This window comes from Aotus nancymaae, unplaced genomic scaffold (assembly GCF_030222135.1).
Source record: "Aotus nancymaae isolate 86718 unplaced genomic scaffold, 86718_ANA_hifiasm-v0.15.2.pri h1tg000029l, whole genome shotgun sequence".
NCBI lineage: Eukaryota > Metazoa > Chordata > Mammalia > Primates > Aotidae > Aotus > Aotus nancymaae.
The window spans coordinates 4,082,974-4,104,679 of NW_026988442.1; the positions used below are offsets into that span (position 1 = coordinate 4,082,974).

Sequence of the window (21,706 nt, forward strand, 5' to 3'; positions counted from 1 at the left end):
TTGTGAACAGATTCTCACCTTAACCCCACTTCCTTGACTCTGGCATCTCATTTTCTACCCTTTGAAAAAGGTTTATTATTCAGCTGGTTCAACTGTTTGCCAGTCGTCATATTCTTTTTCCAAAGTGGACGCCCAGGAGAGCACAGTCCGAGGATATAGTGAGGTACTATTTTATGTATGATTGAATGTAGGGTGGGGTTGGGCAAAGCTTGGAAAACTACTAAGCTGACACAGTTGTTGTGATGGCTATTTGAAAAGCATCAACACGTGGAGGACTCTTTAGATAACACACATTTTCCCATTCCATTGATTTTATCTAAATTTACGTAGGAGTTGCATTTTGTGCATTGGTTGACAAGCCTCTGCAACATCCTCAGAACAGAAAATACTCTTTAGGGAAAGAGCCCACAGTTATTAAAGTGATTGCGCCACCAAGCGGACAAGCGTAAAGCTGCTGTCTGGCGATTGAAGGATTGAGCCTTGCTTTACAAATGGGAATTTGACCTTTAAAAATGTCCCTTTTCACACACACACACACACACACACACACACACACACACACACACACACACACACACACACACACACACACCCCTGCTGCCCTGCAGCTTTGTGTGTTCTTGTCATAAAAGCTTTCATTGTTTCTCTAGCTCAAAGTAAATATTAATGCCTTCCAAGGCTGGCATGCCAATGGCTGCTATTAAAATCGTTTTCTCTCATTCTAATAACAACACACTTAGAGATGATTGGTAATAAAAACTCTCTTCAAGGCTTCTGCTTCTAACCCTTCCAAATGGAGATCAAAGAATCACGCTGTGAGGGTCCGTCGAGAAGAAAAGACTTTCAGCAACAGAGCATGTGGTGTGACATAAAATAATGACAATTATGATGTTCAAAGGAATAGCATAGAAATCACACAGTAAAACTTCTTTATTATGCTTTTCAGGGACTGGATGTTTTTACTTTATTATGTGAGGAAGGGTTAGATTACAGACCCTTAGCTATTCCACAAGGCAACATAAGGCAGAATTTCTTCTTCCGCTACAGGAAATATGCTACAATTAAGGGCTTTTTCTTTTTCTTCTTCTTTTTTTTCTTTTTGTAGTTACTGCATTACTATATCATACTTCACTATATTTACTAAAAAGTCATGCTATCTCTGGAGGAAGAGTTAAATCTAGGTAGAGTTAAAACTAGATGAATGCTGGCTAGATATGCATGTGTGCTTATACAACATGTTTATTATACAGACACATATTAGAAATAGGGCTGTAGTTTCTTCAGTTTTAATCAGTACTAATGAGGAGAATAATAAATCCAAACAAATAGGAGATATAAATTTGCCAAGAAGAAAGAGAACTAGTTCTCCTGTAAATTTTACTGGTAAATTTTTGGTTGCTGATTTGTTGGTAATTTTCATTCCAACACAGAAGAATCACAGAAACAGTCATTTAAAATACTGTTCAGGACTCAAAAAAATTTTTAACTCCCAAATTGCAGTTTTTGTCAAATAACATTTTTGAGAAAAGTGTTCAATTAAACTAAAGAAAACCCCCCTTACTTCTTCATTACACTTTAATGGATGCAGCATATAGCTCAATAATTTTGAAGAAACCAAATTATTATTTTAAAAGTAATTGCCTGAAGCTTCTGTTAATTACATAAAAAGAAGACAAATTCGACGTAGCATATCTCCTGAAACTCTGCTCTAAACTCTATGCACTTGTATACCATCTTGATCTTCAAGATTAGGGAAGTGAAATGTAAACTACGTTCACACAAGAACCTGTACGTGAATGTTCGTAGTGGCTTTATTTAGAATTGCCCCCCAAGCTGGCACTATTCCAAATGTCTTTTAGCTTGGGAATGATTGAACAAATGATGGTACCCCTGTATAATGGAATACTATTCATCAACCAAAAGGAACAAACTATTGATACATACAACAACATGAGAAACTCTCTAAGGCGTTATGTTAAGTGAAAGAAGCTAAACTCAAAAGATTACATACTGTATGATTCTGTTTACATGATATTCTTGCAAAGCAAAATTATTGGGGCAAAGAAAAAATACATCAGTGGTTGTCGGGATTGAACTGGGGAGAGTTTCACTGCAAAACAAAATGGGGACATTTTTGGGAATGACTGAACTTTTCTAGATCTTGATTGTCATGGCAGTTACACCACCGTATGCATTTGTCAAAATTTACAAAACTGTACACTAAAATGGGTAAATATTATTATATGCTAATTATACTTCAATAAATAATTGCGTGGAAAATTCATTACCCTCTAATTGTTAACTTTCTATCCTAACAAACAGTAAAACTGCCTCTTTTCCATTAGCTTTATAAAGTCATTTGCTTGATGGAAAAAAATCCAATGATATTTTTTCTTTTTAACTAAAATGTAATGTCAAAGTTCTGGTTATGTTTTTGAAACGCTAAAGCCCCCTATTTTTTAAAAATTCTAGATGGAAGCTGTATCCAAGGATGCTCCGGAATGTTGCTGAAACAGACCTGTCGACGTCTGTTTTAGGACAGAGAGTCAGCATGCCAATATGCATCGGGGCTACGGCCATGCAGCGCATGGCTCATGTGGACGGCGAGCTGGCCACTGTGCGAGGTAGGAGGAAGATTGTCACCCTAGTGACAGAAGGAGGCTAATGCTTATCGACTTCCTTCTCTGCATGCACCAAGCAAACGTGTCCCTTGATGTTTTTACATTCAGATGCATTAAGCTCATAGACTCTACCATCAAAATGCTTGTTTTTGAATGTCCTGCTCCTCTCCTGTCCAGCTGTGTAACTGTGCAAGATTCTCTCTCCCTGCATTGGTTTCCTCAGCTGTAAAATGGGGACAAAAATTGTACCTGCCTCATTGGGTTATGGTGAGGATTGAATGAGCTCAAGCACACTAAGTGCATGGCAGAGTCGTGGCTCAGTAACTGTTGGTTATATTACGGGTATTAATAGTGATGTCTGAGGAAATGGATCTCTGACAAGTACACTCACCCAAGGTCACAGCCAGATAGTTACAGAATTGGAAGCCAGCCCTGTGGCTACCTTATCTCCAAACCCTCACGTGTCCCCCGAAACCAAAGTGGTTCTCACAACCAAAGAGCAAATGCAGCAATGTGGTTGGTTGCGTTTTCTTCTATGTGTTTTGGATCATGATTCTTTTTTATGGATGAGTTATATTCCCAATAAAGCAGGTCCAGATGCCTCAGGAGGGAGTGATGAGAAAATCAAATGTGATATAAATAAAATTCTTATTAGGGCTAATTTATTAACTTTCCAGTTCTCTAGCAACTGTGAACATTTGAAAGGCTGTGCAGAGAGAAAAATCTCTCCAAATTCTGCTTCAGAAACTCATATAAAAGTTGGTAATGAATGCTTTTGATGATAAGCAGGGCAGAAAAAGAGCATGACTATATAATATTTTAAAACATTTTAGTTTTAAAAATTAAGGATCTTGTGAATTTACCTCCTTTTTTGAAATGTCTGACATAAAATTCTGTCAGGGATATCAGAATTGCCCAATGAGGTTTTGCTGGACAGACTTAGCAGCAAGGAGGACAAAAAAAGGAAAATACAGGCCGGGCGCGGTGGCTCACGCCTGTAATCCCAGCACTTTGGGAGGCCGAGGCGGGTGGATCACAAGGTCAAGAGATCAAGACCATCCTGGTCAACATGGTGAAACCCCGTCTCTACTAACACAAAAAATTAGCTGGGCATGGTGGTGCATGCCTGTAATCCCAGCTACTCAGGAGGCTGAGGCAGGAGAATTGCCTGAACCCAGAAGGCGGAGGTTGCGGTGAGCCGAGATGGCGCCATTGCACTCCAGCCTGGGTAACAAGAGCGAAACTCCGTCTCAAAAAAAAAAGGAAAATACAAAATGGGTATATATTTATACAAAATGGGGATAATAAAGGCCCTTTCAGGCATGTAGCTCTAGGCAACAACCTTAGAACAAAGAAAACAAATGAACATCAAAAAACTAAAACTGTAGTGCTCTTAAATCTCAATAAAAATAAAATGTAAATGATAAACTGAAATAAATGGAAAAAATATGAGATTGTAAAAGGTTAATTTTTTTTCCGAGTAAGAAGCCCTTATATTTGAAGAAGAAAATATATTGCCCAAAGGGACAAAGAGAAATAAATAAACAAAAGATATAAATAAGAAATTTACAAATGGAGACATAAAATTGACCAACAAACATACGAAAAATATTCAGTTTAATTAATAAGCAAAGGCATGTAAATTATGACCAACTATTTTATTTTCTGAATATCAAATTTTTATTTTAAGATCAGGTAGTGTGATTAGGTAAGGGAGAAAACGTGCATTTTCAAACTGTTGAGAAAAGTGTAAAGTGAAACAATCTTTTTAGAAAATAATTTGGCACTTTATATCAAAGCTCTAAAAATGTGAATCCCATGTAATGCTAAAAATTCTCTTCTAGGACTTCCAAAATAGTAATTAGGATTTTTGAGGAAAAAAATAGTTTCTGCAAGGATTTTCATGCCTCTTATTTTTAGTAGGAGAAAAATTAGAAAAAAATACCTAAACATCTCATAATTGGAAATAGGTTGTAAAAAATATGATGCATAAAAATGACATCAAATTAAAAAATATATTATAGGAAGAGTACAATAACATAGAATGATGTTTTAATTTAAAATTGTAGGAAATCAGTTGCAAACAGTAGTCAGGTCCTAAGACATATTTAGTTTCAAAGATCACAATTTACAAACGTTTATTTATAAGTGATAAGAGTACTCCTGACTTAATACTCCTTTGATTTTTGGCTCATTCTTATAAACTCTTCTTTGAATTATTTTGCAAGGAAGAGACAATAAAAATTAGATTTAAATGAGGAGAGAAAAAAAGGCAAGTGACCATGAAAAGAATGGAAATGAAGAAAGGAAGCAGAGAAGGCAACAAGCAGAGCTCACTTGGTAAGGCACCTGGAGCCAGCAAATTATTTTCACACACGTATTAGTTCCTTCTCACACTGCTATAAAGATACACCTTGAGACTGAGTAATTTATTAAGGAAAGAGGTTTAATTGATTCACAGTTCCACGTGGCTGGGGAGGCCTCAGGAAACTTACAATCATTGTGGAAAGCAAAGGGAAAGCAACAATCTTCTTCCCATGGTGGCAGGAGAGAGAAGTGTAAGCAGGGAAATGCCAGATGCTTATAAAACCATCTGATCTCGTGAGAAATCACTCACTATCATGAGAGCAGCCTGGGGGAAACTGCCCCCACAATCCAATCACCTCCCACCAGGTCTCTCCCTCAACACCTGGGGATTACAATTCAAGATGAGGTTTGGATGGAGATACAAAGCCTAACCACAACAATATTACTTTATTTGATATTTCACAAGTGTTGCTGTCCCCATTTTGTGGGCAAGTAGCTAGAGTTCCAGAGAAAACAGTTTTTCATAGGTAATCAATGACATATTTATTCTCCAAGTCATTTTTGATGGTTCCAAGACCAGTCTTTATTCTTTGTGGAGTTGGGCTGGGAAGAAAGAGGAAAAGAAAGCTGAAAAGAAAGCTTCCTTAGAAACTATGATTTGACAGCATGAGTAGGACTATTTCCTCAAGAAGTAACCATAAGGGGGTATTAAATGCCTATTACAGTCTTATCCTCTTAGATTTATTTAACACTTATAAAGCAATTATCATGTTCCAGACACTATTCTAAGTATATTACAAGTATTATAGCATTGAAGCCTCAGAGCAGCCCAAAGAAATAGGTCATATTATTAAACCTATTTTACACAGGAGAAACTGAGGCACATACCAGCTGAGTAACCTGTCCAGGAATGCACAGTTTATAAGTGATAGAGATGGGATTCAGATCCAGGTATTCTGTCTCCAGAATCTGGGCTCCTCACCACTTTGCCTAACTCTTAATTTCAGAAAATCTTATGAAGTGTCGTAAGGAGAAGACCACTGTGATCCCCTAGAAGTAATTAATTTATAGTTTTAGGAGCATGCAAACCAGGCCTCTCAGGAGAGTAAGTTACACAATAGACATCTGGATAAGTTGAAACCAGCAGAACAAAGAGAGGGTGGTGACATCGAGATCACAGAGGAACTGGAGAAGACAATGGAGTGCATACATGCTGCCCTCAAAAATCTAGGATCCTCCTTTGGGTTCCTATCAGGGCAGCATCTGCAGTTTCTAGTCTGTATTTGTACTAGAAACCTCTCTCAAGGGTTTCTAAGCTTTCACCTATGTTTCAAAGACTAACTATAGGTTGCCTATTCAATATTTAGGTATATCCAGAAAGTTGATGGTCATCAGCTTACGAGTACTCCTTGGCTGGTGTGTTTTGGTTGTGGGATAGTGGGTTACTTGCAAGGAAAGAATGAATGCCTGGAGTAGATGCTGCTGGTGCCCTGGAGGTATTCCCTTGTTGTTTCCCATTTCCATCAGACCTGCCACTTTTTGCCTGACATTTTCTCTTGCAACAGGAGCCCACGGATAGATGTGTTAGAAGTAGGGGAATGAGGGAGAGGGTTCCCTAGCTAATGATGTACAGCAGTAGGTGGATAAATACCCCGGCTTTCTTTGATCAGGGTAAGTGAAGCATTTTCTAATATGGTCACCCAGTGTTCCTTGGAAGGATTGAGTCCCAGTTGCCCACAGAAGTTACCTGCCTATGAACATGCCATCTTTTATTGGCTTCTTTCCCATTCTTCTCTCACTACCCCATTCTTTCGACGCATTGCGATCATTTCCAAATAAGACGACTTGCTCTCACATCTCTGTGTCATTTTTGGCTTCTGGAAGTATGCAAACCAGGATAATAGCTAACTGAAGGCTATAGATAGCCAGAGGAGAATTTAAGTAACAGTGTAAGGATACGCATATTAGGCAGAGAGTTATTTATGAAAACTCAGAAAATCCACATGGAATTATGAAGTTACTATTGGATTTATTCCATCATTCCAAGAAAGAATATGGAAATCCTCTCAAGCAAGCCAGTCCTTGGGAATGTTGTGAAATCTGTGGAAGTTGTTGTGGAGGATCATTTTTTTGTCACCCTCCTAAATATCTGTCTGCTAAGCTTTCTGTTTCCAGGGACTTAGACCCTAGCAAGGATGAGAAGTTGGGGCCAGGTTTAGAGAACAGGGGTTAGTTATCAATCTCTCTGGAGAAGTGTCTCCCTCAGCATGGTCAGCAAGAGTAAGTGAAAGCCATTGGTGGCCATAGCCTATGGTCTGATCTGAGTAATTAGAATTGGCCTCCAGAAAGTTCTAGGAATTGCTATGGCACCACAGTCTCACTTTCTCAGTTGACTCTCCAGATTTATTCAGAGTCTAACTTCAAGGGCCTTTCTGCCCTTCCTCTAGCAGCTGTGGAGCACATACACTTTGTTAACTGGGACAGAGGACTGAACTCTACTCTTCTAAACTGCTGCATGGTTGTAGAGTGACCAATTAAGCTACACTTTTTTTCATTTCCAAAATGATGGTGAATACAAGGTTATCAAGTAAAACATAGAGGGCCAGTTATATTTGAATTTCAGATAAACAATAAATCATAGGTGTCCAGTATGTTTGCTCAATCTGGCAACCCTAGATGAATAAGAGCTCTTTCCTGCAGGAGTTTTTGTGAGGACTCATGAAATAAATGCTAGAAAAGCTTACAGAAATGGGGTACACACTATCTTTATTTCCCCTCAGAACCCAAAGTCCCCAAATTCTTTATCTTTCACACACAAAAACTCACTTTCAGAAAAGTATATTCCACTTACATCTTAGTGGAAATAAAAATAGTTCTATTTCTTTCCTAAAAATATTTTTATTTTAAGCTTTATGTAGAAACCTTGGGGGGAAAAAAGATGCCTTTAGGAGTCAGGCTTGTAACGTAAATGTTCAAAAAAAGACGAAATTGAAACAAAGCAATGCAAGTCCCTGGGTGGAGGCTGTAGCGAGCCTGAGATTGCATGTTCCATCAAAAGGGTGCAGCCACAACTAGTGCTTGATAACCCAAGGGAGCAGGGATGTGGAGCTGCCAAAACTTCCAAAATTTTAAGAGAAGCCAGAAATCTTGATTTCTATGTACAATCTCCTGGTTTTTAAATGTGGGCAAATAAATCAAAATTCCCTAAAACACTGTTTGAGACAACAATGTGTGGGCCAAAGTAAATACTTTTGTGGGCTACAAGTGTCCCCGTGGCTGTCCATTTGGGACATCTGATTTATGTGGAAATTTACCACGAACTAGTTTCATTTCTCGTGGCAGGTCATTTTCACTCTCTAGGATTACATTTCTTCATTGATAAAGGGAGCTACTTGAGCAAGACCAGTGGTTGAATGCCATGTCTCAAGGGAACTGGGGTTGTTCCCAGGGATCTTACAGAGCTTAGGTGTGACACTGACCATGCAGCTACTTGTGTTGCATATTGGCATTCAAAAGACAAGTTCTTTAAATAAAGACTTCCGCTGGTAAGAGAAAACAAACAAACAAACAAACACAAGAAAAAACTTTCACAGCAAAAAACTCCAAAAACAAAATCCCAGAAAATTGGCATAGAAGTGGATCTATGCCATTTTTTTTTTAGTATATAAATAAATGATTTTGATACCATTTTAAATTTTATCAAATGCAAAATGGGAGACAATCCAAAGTACAGAGCTACCTTTTCTTACACGTCTGAAATCCGTACTTTATGTCAGCCCTGGAGGGTTTAGATGAGGCAGTGAGCATTTTAGTGCTTTTGATTTCCATTTCTCAAAGTACATTCTTGGTCTATAGGAGAGGAACAAGATATGTAACTATCTCTGACTATTGCTAAAAACAAATATACGTTTAATAAATGCTGGATAAACTCAGAAAGTGATACCTCAAAGTCTTGTGAAAAATGATGATCACCAACCTTTATTGAGCAATTAATGGTGCCACACAATTTGACTTTATTATTTATTCATCTATCCTTACAGTCATCTGTAAACCAAAGCTTAGAGAGGTTTAACCTCTCTAACTCTTTGCTCAGGTTATTAATCACTTAGGCAGTGCTGCCTATAACATCTTGGTCTGTTACTGATATTTCCAAATGTTATTAACTGTAGCAAGATTCCTAAGGCAAGAACTATGCCATCATCTTGAAATATTAATTGCAAACATCCTATGTTTTATTGTTTTATCTTTTAAACTTTGAGAAGATGAAAGAAGCCACTGAAAGGGAAATTTATTAGGAAATATTGACTTCGTGCAAAATTTGGGAGCATAAAATACGGGTCATGAATTAAAACTGAACAAAAATTAAAATTCTAAGAAGTCTTTTAAAGTGAAAAAGACTAAAAAATACTGAATGAAGGGCAGTTTTTAATACACTGTGTTATGAATAAAAAATTTGATTCAATAGATTACTTAATCAACATTTTAATAGTTGTAAATCTTATAATACTTGTTTTATAAGTGCCTCTACTTATAACGGCACATCCATTTGAAACTCTAGCAGATTTTTATTTATTTTTTTGAATTTTGTTATATTCTTTAAAGAAAAATACAAAATTATTTCTACAAATATTTAACACATTGAAGGAAATAGCAATAATAAACATAAATGCTAACACATATAAAATAGGTGGTATCAGTAGGCTAAATTTTAGTCTTGCAGGATAAGTAGAACATCTCTTCTTAAATATCCAATTAATAAAATGCTTACTATACTCTGGTGCTTTAAGAACATTACCATGGAAACCTCTTAGGTTTTATGCACAGTAACTACAATAAAATTTCCCTTCATCTTTCATGGAGCTACTTGAGATGTTTTTTCTCCCTTTAAAAATGAAAAATCAAAAAGAAAGAGAAAAAAGGATTAAATATTCATTTATCCTTTTGCTTCTAACTTGTTATGTGGGCAAGTGCCACATGAGGGAGTGCTGGGACCTCATATCAAGAAAAATTAAAACCTACCTAATGCGTTCCAGGAATGCTCAGCATATTAGTAAATTCTTATTAAACTGTCAAAAAAAAAAAAGTTTTAAAAGAAATTCCAGCCCCTGGATGCAATTAGAGGCTACCACACAGGATTTGATGGGCCATAAAACCATTAAATCTAAACACTTTCTTTTTGAGCCTAAAAGGCCAGAACATTCCAAAGTGAAGTTTTGGGATTCAGCTATGACTTGACCACCTATTAAGATGCAGGTGGAACAGATTGCAAAGTAACACAAAGAGCCACACAGACCCCAAATAACTGCATTAGGGTGTAGGTGAGAGTTTTAGCTGTTGAATTTTCTGGATTTTCCAAGATTAAGTGATCAACCTTAACATTGAGTGAAAGACCATTCAACAGGAAAAATTGTCATTTCCTTTGCTCCAAGTCCAAACGATGTATTTTTGAAAGCTTTATTGATTTATATATTTATGTGTTGTGCTAGGTGACCAACTAGATATATGTTTCAGCATACCTACTAGGAAAATATCCCCATTATTTTCAATTTTACCTAATCCAGGGAAAGCACTGGACTTGCTTTAAGGAAAATTTTTACTCTTTCCGAAGTGGAGTGCCTGTCACGTATCAGGTGTAATGCTTGCACTTTATGTTCTTGTGATTAATCCTTACAACAGGCCTGTGAGGTTATTCTCATTCTGTTTGATAGTAGAGAAGAAGAAAGCCCTTGACCAAGGTCTAGTGCCAGTAATGGTGGAGAGGGGGTTTGCACCCAAGTGTCTTTCACTCTAAAGTATTACCAGATTTTATGTTTTGTACTTGCTTTGCTAACAATAAAAAGTCAGTGGCATGTTCTTTCTGTGTGTAAGCACACACCCCCACACACACACATTACGTATACTTATATATGTATTAAAAGATTATGGACATTTAATATATATGCATATACTAGAATGTATAATCCTATGCTAAAGTATTTTCATAAAGATGGTGGCTTCAGTATTAAAATCACTTTGCAATGAAACAAGATTGTTAATTAAAACACCTATTAAAAATTAGAATCTAGCCATATTAAAGACAGTCATCAAATAATTTCTAGGATTTTGCACCAAAATTTAAGCTATTGGGTGGCTTTCTTGAGAGTATGAGATTGCTTATTCTTAGAATTATTAATGTGCCTGATGACATTAAAATGTGATAGTGAAGTCAAGAGGCTCAAAAGTGTATCCCAACACTAAAGTTGTCAAACACTGGACGGTTGGTTGAAGTTGTTGTTTGCCAACTCAGTAGTCCTTAAAACCATTATTTAAAGGCCTTTCACCGTGTTGTGTCTCCATGTGATCTGCCAGTTATGTCAGAACTTGACAATTCAGTAAAATGACAGAATAATAACACAGGAATCACTTCAGTAGAGTTAATGCTTTAGTCTGTTGCAGAGTTCTTCCTTAGATATGGGAAAAAATACAGTGAAAACAAGGAAGGAGAGCTAAGGTGTTGCTGGGACTAATTGTTCCTTGCGAATATTTTCATACAGTAACAAAAAGGTCTAGAGGTGTAGTGGCAGTGTGATCACTCAAGATTATATAGCTCCAGATTCATTCAATGGACCATCATGAAAGCACTGGAAAGATTAAGTCTGGTTTCCTGGTCTTTCTTGGCAGTGTTTGAATTGGTTTAGTTTCATAAATTGTTAATTAAGATTTGTTTGACAACTTTTAAGTATTTCAAGCATAATTGTAGTTAAGGTTTGTTCTTTTGGACCACTGACTTCAGAACTTTATTTTTCTGCTTAATCTCAATTGTCATTTTAGACATTCATACAACAATGTTGGTTGCATCTCTATGATGGTAGTTTTTCTGTGAAGACAGGATGACACACTCAATGGACATTATGGTGCACAGTTATACAAACACCTCAGTACGTCAGGCCTTGAGTTTAGAACCACACAACTGCTTGGTACTTGGTCATTGCATATTTTCCCCATTACGTAATGACTTCCTGTGCAGATGACAAAATGAGTTTTCTCAACAAAATTATTTTCAGTGCAGCTGTTTTTATGACTAAGTTTTGTAGGAGCTTTTTAATCAAATGCACCTAAGAAAACCTCAACACTTTAGGCCCTTTGAACATATTACCCTTTTTTGCTTTCTTTTTCCTCTTTTTCCTTAAAACCATAATTTTGGAAGCTCGACTTTGCCTTCCCATAAAAGAGAGTTATTTTCAAAGAAATTATTTGGGTCTAAAGTAACATGTTGCTTAATTGTTCTGTTTGAATCTTGGTATATGATTAGTCCCACATGAATTAATGTTCCAAATAATTTGCTCTCATCGATAACTAATATTTTTGATTTCCTCTATTGTTTTGTGGTGGTGGTGGCGGCGGCTGTGGATGAACAGCATTCTCAAATGTATTGTAATTTCCTTCTCATCAAGCCCAGCATGATAACTTTAGATTTGCTTGATGGTTCATCATCTTATTTCTGTGTGTAAGATTGTTGGCCCTGACATTAAACATTTGGAAACTATTTTATAATTGGTAAATTGTGCTTTCTCAGCTTTGGGTAACTGCTCTCTTCTTCATCTTGTACCATTTTATTTTTATTTTGTCATTGACTTTTGCTTCTGATCTGAGATCTAGGAAGCTGGACAAATCCAGGATAAGCAAGTTGAAAAAAAAACACAACTTAAACCAAAGCCAAGTCATGAGATAATGGTTAAGTGTACCAAGGGGCTATCGTACGGACACAGTTTAATTCTTTGGCTTTAGAAGTAGTAAGAGATGAATGCATAAGCAAATGTACAAATGTACCTGTGCCCCTCTCCAAAGGCTGCCAGCAGAGAAGAAAGGCAGATTTATCAGCAAGGCATGGCTGACCATTAGCAACCATGTGACAACCACTACCAACCCCACTGCCATTCCTTTGGCTTTCCTTCCAATTTTCAATGAGCCCAACTTTGCTCAGGACATCACACATATTCTACTAACTTGGATGAGTCCTTTTGAAATAAAATGTCTACCTCATGGTTCTCAGAGTATGGTCCTTGGAGCAACAGCATCAGCAGGACTCGGGAGCTTGTTAGAAATGCAGATCTCAGGTCCCACTACAGACCTACTACTGAGTCATAATTTGAATTCTGTTAACATCCCCTTGTGATTCCTATGCACCTCAAAGCTTGAGAAGACCTGGACTGAGCCTGGGATGAAAGTTCCTATTGGTTCTAAGTCAAAGGCATAGTTAAAGTCTTCAAACATGAACAGTATTAGATCTACATCTAATACTGGATATTGTTCTCTTCTGAAGACCTTCAAGGTCTTCTGAGAGCCTGTCAAGTTTAGAATGACTGCCTGAAATGAGTGAGAAGTCACGAGGAGACTCTAGATAATTGAGAGGTGTATTCAAGGTAGTCTTGATTAAAAACTTGGGACAGGCAGGCTTAGTATCCAGGCCTCTAAAATTTACGTATACAATGGATTTCCTATTTTTGCTTCTTTACATCCAGATTACCAGGTTCAGAAATAAATGTTTTCATTAAGGCTTGATGTGACAAACAAAATAAAAACTGCCAAACTCTAGAAGAACAATTGCATTTCTCAGCCACAGGGCTGCTTTCCAAAGCTGTTTACCTGTCCTAGCTCATTTAAATCACTGTACATTGTCCTAGCTCATTTAAATTGCTGTACATTGGAGTTTAGAATTTGTGTCTACCCCAGAGGTAACTGCATTCATATCTGATGAGTTGCTGTAAATCTCAGCAGTTGATTATGGGTTCCACAGTTTAGGAAATTTAGCCAACCCTCTACTGAATAGCAGTTTAGAAAGGCTGAGCTACATTTACCTTATGTCAGGTTATTGCAGACCCTCGTGGCATCTTCCCACTCTAGGGCATGTGATTTAACTCTAATAAGAATCTATATTATGGGTGGGTCTGAGATGAACTTTTATTATGTAAAACAGAAATCATTCCACTGGCCATAGCTCATTTTTTGAGATATATTGGGGGGAATGGATGTTAGTAAGCAGTGATACTAATCTCATTAATTTTATATTATTATATAGTTTATATTTATAGTTTATTTATATTATATTTATAGTTACATTGCAAATGGAAGAGTAGAGAAAACAAAAACATATACTGAGAACTTTAAATTTTTTCTTCCAAGTATTAGTGATTGATGGTTGGACTATGCAAGTGCTGACAGCCCCTTAGACTCACTCTGAAGTTACCCCATGAAAATTTGTAAACAGGTTAGGGTGGGGATGAGGAAAAGCATGTTCTGGTCACACTTCTTGGATTATTTGTTCCAAACTCTCCAAAGTAATGTGTACCCTGGGAATGCAGAAATTATCTCCTTAGATATTCTCTCCCTATATAGGTCCTCACAGGGAGTTCTTGGCCCTGGAGAAAATTCTACTCTCCTTTAAAAGCTTTCTCCATAAAGGTAGTAAGTATTGGACACTGTATTTGCCAGGGAAAAGAGGAATGGGTCTCTTGAGCATCAACATCATTGTAGAAGAACCTCCATACTGTTTTTCAAAATGGCTGTGATAACTCACATTCCTGCCATCAGTGGGTTCCCTTTTCTCTACAAGGGTTCCCGTTTTTTCACCTCCTCACCAACACTTGTTATCATTGGTCTTTTTGATAATAACCATTCTAACAGTTGGAAGTGATACTTCATTGTGATTTTAATTTAAGTTTCCCCGATGATTAGAGATGCTGAGCTTCTTTCATATATCTATAAGCCAGCTATATCTCTCTTCTTTTGAGAAATGTCTGTTCAGATCCTTTGCCCATTATTTTTTCTTTTTTTCAACTTTTATTTCAGGACCGGGGGTATGTGTGCAGGTTTGTTACAGAGGCATATTGCATGGTGCTGAGGTTTGGAGTGCAAATGAATCCATCCCCTAGATAGTGAGCATAGTTCCCAACAGCTAGTTTTTTTCAGCCCTTTTCCCCATCGCAACTCCACTCTTGTATTCCCCAGCATCTATTGTTCTCATTTTTATGACTATGAGTATCCAATGTTCTGCTTCCATTTATAAGTGACAACATGTGGTATTCAGTTTTTGGTTACTACATTAATTCACTTAGGATAATGATTTCCAGCTGCATCCATGTTGGTGCAAAGGACATGATGTTGTTCTCTTTTATGGCTACATAGTATTCTATGGTATATATGTACTACATTTTAAAAATTATATCCACCATTGATGGGCACATGGATTGATCCCATGTCTTTGCTATTGTGAATGGTGCTGTGATTAACATGCAGGTGCATGTGTCTCTTTGGTAGAATGCTCTAATAGAGTGGATGCCCCCTGCTCTGCCAGGCACTGATGTTTAAGTTGCTGGATTGTGAGGAAGTCCAGGGGTTCCTTGAGGAGAAAAGGAAGTGATGACACACTGAAGCACAATGGCATATTGAAGGGACTCAGGGGCTAGGGTTATTAACTTCAGAAACGTGGCTATTTGCCAATTGGAGTGGAAGTATTTTAATAATTCAACAAACATAATTGCCATTCTGGTATGTATCAACTTCATCTCAGATCTGTCCTTAAGAAATAGACAAATATTTGCCTCTCTGAATGGTCCTTATAAATTCCCAGACTCCCTTAGCTCATTCTAACATAAAACTGTATTAAAAATAATGAATGTAATTCATCAACAATTTTCCTTTGTCACAGCAAATAGTCACAAGTGGATTAAGATCACAGTGATCACTCATATTTGTTCCAGGGAGTATGGAGCCTGATGTTTTGCTCCTCTGTTTTCTCCCAGCTTCAAATGATAATACCTTAGACAGACTCTGATATGCCCCCTACATGCAGGAGCATTCTCTTGAAATAATTTTGGGGACTCCGATTCAAAATTTCAGCAATGTATGATTTAATTATTGGGAAATAAACACTAAGCAGCAATAACTCCAGCAGCCACTTGTATCAGAGGAGGTAGAATCAGGAAACAGATGGTATGGACCAGACTTGTGTCTCTCTAAACATGCATACCCAAATGATTTGGGTAAATTTTCAGCAAAACTGCTGTTAGACAACATGATGTATTTGTATTAACTACAAAAACATGCCCTGTTGTCTGAGTGATTCTCTTTGCCAGACCCCTCTGTGCATCCACATTCTGTACCTCCAGTATACAGAGGACCTTCCCACCTGATTCCAAGATTCCATACCTTCCCAACGCATGGCAGTGTCTCTCATGCACAGGGCAAACCTACTCTCTTGGGTGTCTTTACCCTGAAATATTGAGAGAGTACATTTATCTATGCTTGGTACCAGGGAGTCATTTAGGCATGTAGGGAGTCTAGAAAGATCATTGTCCTGGCAGAGTGGTCAGACATGCTGAGTTCTCCTTATCTCTGTGTGATCTTAGGTAACATCCTCTTCAGGACATAATTTCTTTCTCTTTTTTTTGAGACAGAGTCTCACTCTGTCACCCAGGCTGGAGTGCAGTGGTGCTATCTCTGCTCACTGCAACCTCCGCCTCCCGGGTTCAAGCGATCCTCATGCTTCAGCCCCCCACCGAGTAGCTGGGATTACAGGCATGCGCCACCATGCTCAGCTAATATTTGCAGTTTTAGTAGAGACAGGGTTTCACCATGTTGGTCAGGCTGGGCTTGAACTCCTGACCTCAAGTGATCTGCCCACCTTGGCCTCCCAAAGTGCTGGGATTACAAACGTGAGCCACCAAGCCCGGCCAGGACATAATTTCTTTTAGGCGAATTGATTGTTAGAGGATTTTGATCCAAGCCATCAATGTCCCTTGGTGTTCCTTTCAAACAGCAGTAAGTGACCTGAATTTATTTTCCACATTTCCCAAGCTTAACCAAAATCAGACAGTGGTCTGTATGTTCATTTGTGTTGTTACTTAATAAAATGGGGGTTTTGGACAATATTTTGCCAGTCGTGAGTTTCTATGAAAGAAATTCCCAAAGAGATTAGTGATATATAGACATGATGACCTCCAAGTCAGATCTTCTGTAGCTAACCACTGACCTGGAGAACATGTATGACAAACACCTTCAAAGGCATTGAAAAATTACCAATTTTCAAAAACAAAATCCATTTTATTACATTTAAACTGAGACCTTTACTATCTAGTGACTATGGTACTGTTTAAATATCAAAGTGTGACCCAGCATCAGCCTCATCTGGGAGCTGGTTAGAAAGACAAACTCTGGGGCCACATCTCAGACCTACTGAACTAGAAGCTCTGTGGGTGGGACCCAGAAATCTGTGTTTTCACATGCCCTCCAGGGGATCTGGTTGTCCTGCTAAAGTTTGAGAATCATGGGAACTTTTTAACCTCTCAACAGCAACTCACTGGATTTCCATCAACATCTTGTGAGTGTCACCTGGACAACTATATTTATACCCATTTGATGCGTGGTGGGCGTGCAGATGCGTCAAATGACTTGGAGGAGTAGTTAGTTTCACGTAATATACTTTTATGTATTTATACTTTATAATAGCTTTGACTGTTTTATATATTGCATATAAACATGCTATCAGTTTCTCCTTCGCTAAAGCTGACTCCAGTTTTACTACCTATTTTTGGAAGAAAGCCTATCACCCATGTTCTTTCAAGTACCCTCTAAAAGTATTAGATGATTCTATTTAATTTTTCCTTAATTTGCCCGTTTCTTGCTACCTTTCCCCCCAAAATGTAACTGCTACCTTGCTCAAAAAGATGTGTCTACTTGGGATATCTAACACACACATTTTATGAGATTTTAAAAGACGGCATAAATGGTAGACTATATCTTTAATATAATTTTGCAGGATAAAATTTTAAAATTAAAAAGGAAGAAAAAATTAAACTAACCCCATAATTCTCCCACCCATCATTAGCATTGTTTGTTTAGATTCATCTACCAATAACTACATTTGTATAAATGTGATATCATGTAATACATGTCATTTTGTAAACTTTTTTCTTTCTTTAATATGTCCATATATCTTAAACATCTTTCTATGTTTATATTATTTTATAATTGTAATACTCAGGGTTCCAGGGAAACAGAATCAATAGGATCTCCCTCTGAAAGATTTCTCATCTTTTTCTCTCTCTTGATAGATACAGATAGATTCAAACATATGTCTATCGCTCTGTCTCTATCTATCTTTATCTCTAAAATACCTATCCATAGATAGACACTTTCAGGAATTGACCCATATGCTTGTGGAGGTATGCACGTTTAAATCTGCAGGTGGGCAGGGTAGAGACCCAGGGAAATGCTGATGTTGTAGCTCCAGTCTGAAGGCAGGCTCCTTGCAGAAATATTCTTATTCTTAGCAGTCTTCCTTCTCCTTCTCCTTCACAGTCTTATTCTTTTTTTTTTTTTTTTTTTTTTTGAGACAGTCTCGCTCCATCACCAGGCGCCAGGCTGGAGTACAGTGGTGCAATCTCGGCTCACTGCAACCTCCGCCTCCTGGGTTCAAGCAATTCTCCTGCCTCAGCCTCCTGAGTAGCTGGCACTACAGGCGTGCGCCACCGCGCCCAGCTAATTTTTGTATTTTTAGTAGAGATGGGGTTTCACCACGTTGGCCAGGATGGTCTCGATCTCTTGACCTCATGATCTGCCCGGATGGTCTCGATCTCTTGACCTCATGATCTGCCCACCTCGGCCTCCCAAAGTATTGGGGTTACAGGCATGAGCCACTGCGCCTGGCCCACAGTCTTATTCTTAAGGTCTTGAGCTGATTAGATAAGACTCACTCATATTATGAGAGATAATCTGCTTTATTCATAGTCTACTAATAAAAATGTTAATGTCATCTACAAAACACCTTCATAGTAATGTTCAGATATGTTTCACCAAATATCTAGGCACCATGGTTTAGCATATTGACACAGAAAATTGATCATCATAAGAATATTAATTTTAATGAGTCTCTTCATTTCATTTTATATATGAACTACAGTTTAACCAATCCCCTAAGGCTGGACATTCAGGTTGTTCTTAACTTTTTTGCCAGTATTTGCAGACATTTTTTACTATTGGACTCATTTTCTTCTTCAGGAACCATATACAAAGTGTGGAAAGAAATGTGTATTATTATTATTTTTTTAAGATGGAGTCTTGCTCTGTTGCCCAGGCTAGAGTGTAGTGGCGCAATCTTGGCTCACTGCAACCTCTGCCTCCTGGGTTCAAATGATTCTCCTGCCTCAGTCTCCCTAGTAGCTGGGATTACAGGCACCCGCCACTGTGCCTGGCTAATTTTTGTATTTTTAGTGGAGACAAGGTTTCACCATCTTGGCCAGGCTAGTCTGAAACTCCTGACCTTATGATCCACCTGCCTCAGCCTCCCAAAGTGCTGGGATTACAAGTGTGAGCCACCGCACCCAGCCAGAATTGTGTACTTCTAATCATGTGAAATAAACACTGAGCAGCAATAACTGCAGCAGCCGTTTGTATCAGAGGAGGTAGAGTTAGGAAATACATGGTATGGACTGGACTTGCTTCTCTCTTGAAAAGATTTGACTTCATATTGCCTAATTGCCCTTCTAGAGGCCTTTACTCATTGAACTACGATTCAAAGGCTTGAGAAGATGAGCCATGCCAGACCTGTCTTGATCATCCCCTTTCGTTCTTAGCCTGCCACTCCCTGGGAACGGGCATGATGTTGAGTTCCTGGGCCACCTCCTCAATTGAAGAAGTGGCGGAAGCTGGTCCTGAGGCGCTTCGTTGGCTGCAACTGTATATCTACAAGGACCGAGAAGTCACCAAGAGGCTAGTGCGGCAGGCAGAGAAGACGGGCTACAAGGCCATATTTGTGACAGTGGACACACCTTACTTGGGCAACCGTCTGGATGATGTGCGTAACAGATTCAAGCTGCCACCACAACTTAGGTAACCATGATCATGTGGCCCTGAGCTGGGTTGAAAGGGATCTTGTCTGGGAATGATAGGATCTGGGGTCTACTGATAGCATCATTGCTAACTATCTGATTAATCTTCAGCTAATCACATCCATTTTGTAAATGTCACTTTTTTGAGCTATACAATAGGAACAGAAATGGCCTATATGCTTATAAAAGTCAAATACATTTTTAGACCAGAGTGCATTAAGGGCTATGGCTTTGGGAAGTATGAATTTCTATACAGATGGATGATACTTAATTTTGCCCAAGCAACAGTTTATTATTATCACCCTTGTACCCTATTTCTTTGTTAAAATCAAAGAGCCACCTTTACATTTTATTTTTAATATTATACATGGAACAGCTAAGGCTAAGAGAAAATAAGAGAGATTTTAAAAAGCAACATCTTTGATCCCCCATTGTCTACTTCTTTCAGCAATAATCCTTTCACTGTGGTTCGTCCATGGGTCAAGATTCATTCATTAGGCCAGGTGTGGTGGCTCACGCCTGTAGTCCCAGCACTTTGGGAGGCCAAGGCGGGTAGATCACAAGGTCAGGAGTTCCAGACCAGCCTGACCAAGACGGTGAAACCCCGTCTCTACTAAAAACTACAAAAACTAGCCAGGCACAGTGGCAGTTGCCTGTAATCCCAGCTACTCAGGAGGCTGAGGCAGGAGAATCTCTTGAACCCAGGAGACAGAGGTTGTGGTGAACTGAGATTATGCCACTGAACTGCAGCCTGGGCGACAGAGTAAGACTCTGTCTCAAAAAAAAAAAAAAAAAGAATTCATTCATTCATTCATTCAAATCATTCATCTTATCAAAAACAATGTATCACTTAATCTGATGTTGAACTATACTGGTTTCATCAGGTCATTCATTTACCCTGTCCACAAGCAGTGAATTATTGTCTCTTTCCTGATAGTATTTTGGGATTACAATCGTCTTGAGTCAAAGCTGGAAACTGTGTGGAAGTCTCTGGGAAAGACCCAATCTCAAACTATCTATACACCTCTTTTTGCTATCATGTTTTCCTTCCTTTAGCTTCCACCAAAATGTGCTCTTGGATTTTTCGTGTAAATGTATGATGTCCCTCAGGCCTATAAGTATTTGAAAAGGGATCAAAATCTTAGTTTTAATGAAGAACATTTTTATGATGGACTCCTACAGCCTCTATCAGAATATGGAAGATGATGAGGAATGCCTTCTTGGGCACTCAGACCTCATTCCACATAGGCCCTTGCTTATTCTATGTTCGAATTGTATTTGGAAAAAAAAATAAAAAGCCAGGGCTAGGAAGATTGAAAAGAGACAAAAGAGTAGAGACAAAAGAAGCCACCTTCTAAAGTATTCAAAAACTAAAAGATCCAAAATCAAATTCACATTCCATATACAGATGAGAATATTTTTGGAAGCCTGGAATTTCATATCTATTATGGTCAGTGCGGAGTGTATCTCACCATGGAAGTTGGTGCATGGTCTTATACAAGTGTCATATAGTTCTGCTGTGTATGTGGCTATGTGAAAATAAACTACTGTGCATAAAATCTTGCTGTTGAGCCATGTGTGAATTAGCCGTGTAATGTTACCTCCCTGTTACTACCAGGCTGGTTTAGGATATTATTTCTGCATGTGGCACCAGGAGTAGGCCAATGACAGAAAAAGAAAGTGCTCTCCCTGCCGCACTTGCCAATAAAACTGTTCCACATATCCCAGACTCAGGGTTACCAAAACACTCTGTGTTTAAAGAGAACAAAAACAAAAGCCTCTGACATAGTCTTATTCCTTGCCAAATTCATCAGAAAGCTGATGGCTTCAAATTCCCCCAGTATAAAACCTGTATTTACATTATTTCTCTATTTTGACTGCCTTTTATTTTTAAGACTTTCTAAAATGGTT

At 38.2% G+C, this 21,706-nt stretch overlaps 1 protein-coding gene across 1 annotated transcript in view; it reads left to right on the forward strand.

The window, feature by feature from the left end:
- HAO1 (hydroxyacid oxidase 1) overlaps window positions 1-21,706 on the forward strand; it is a 65,058-nt gene that overhangs the window by 6,061 nt on the left and 37,291 nt on the right. Inside the window, exons 2-3 of the mRNA XM_012455421.3 lie at window positions 2,473-2,624; window positions 19,541-19,796. Coding sequence (XP_012310844.2) covers window positions 2,473-2,624; window positions 19,541-19,796 — 408 coding nt within the window. The remainder of the gene's footprint in view (window positions 1-2,472; window positions 2,625-19,540; window positions 19,797-21,706) is intronic.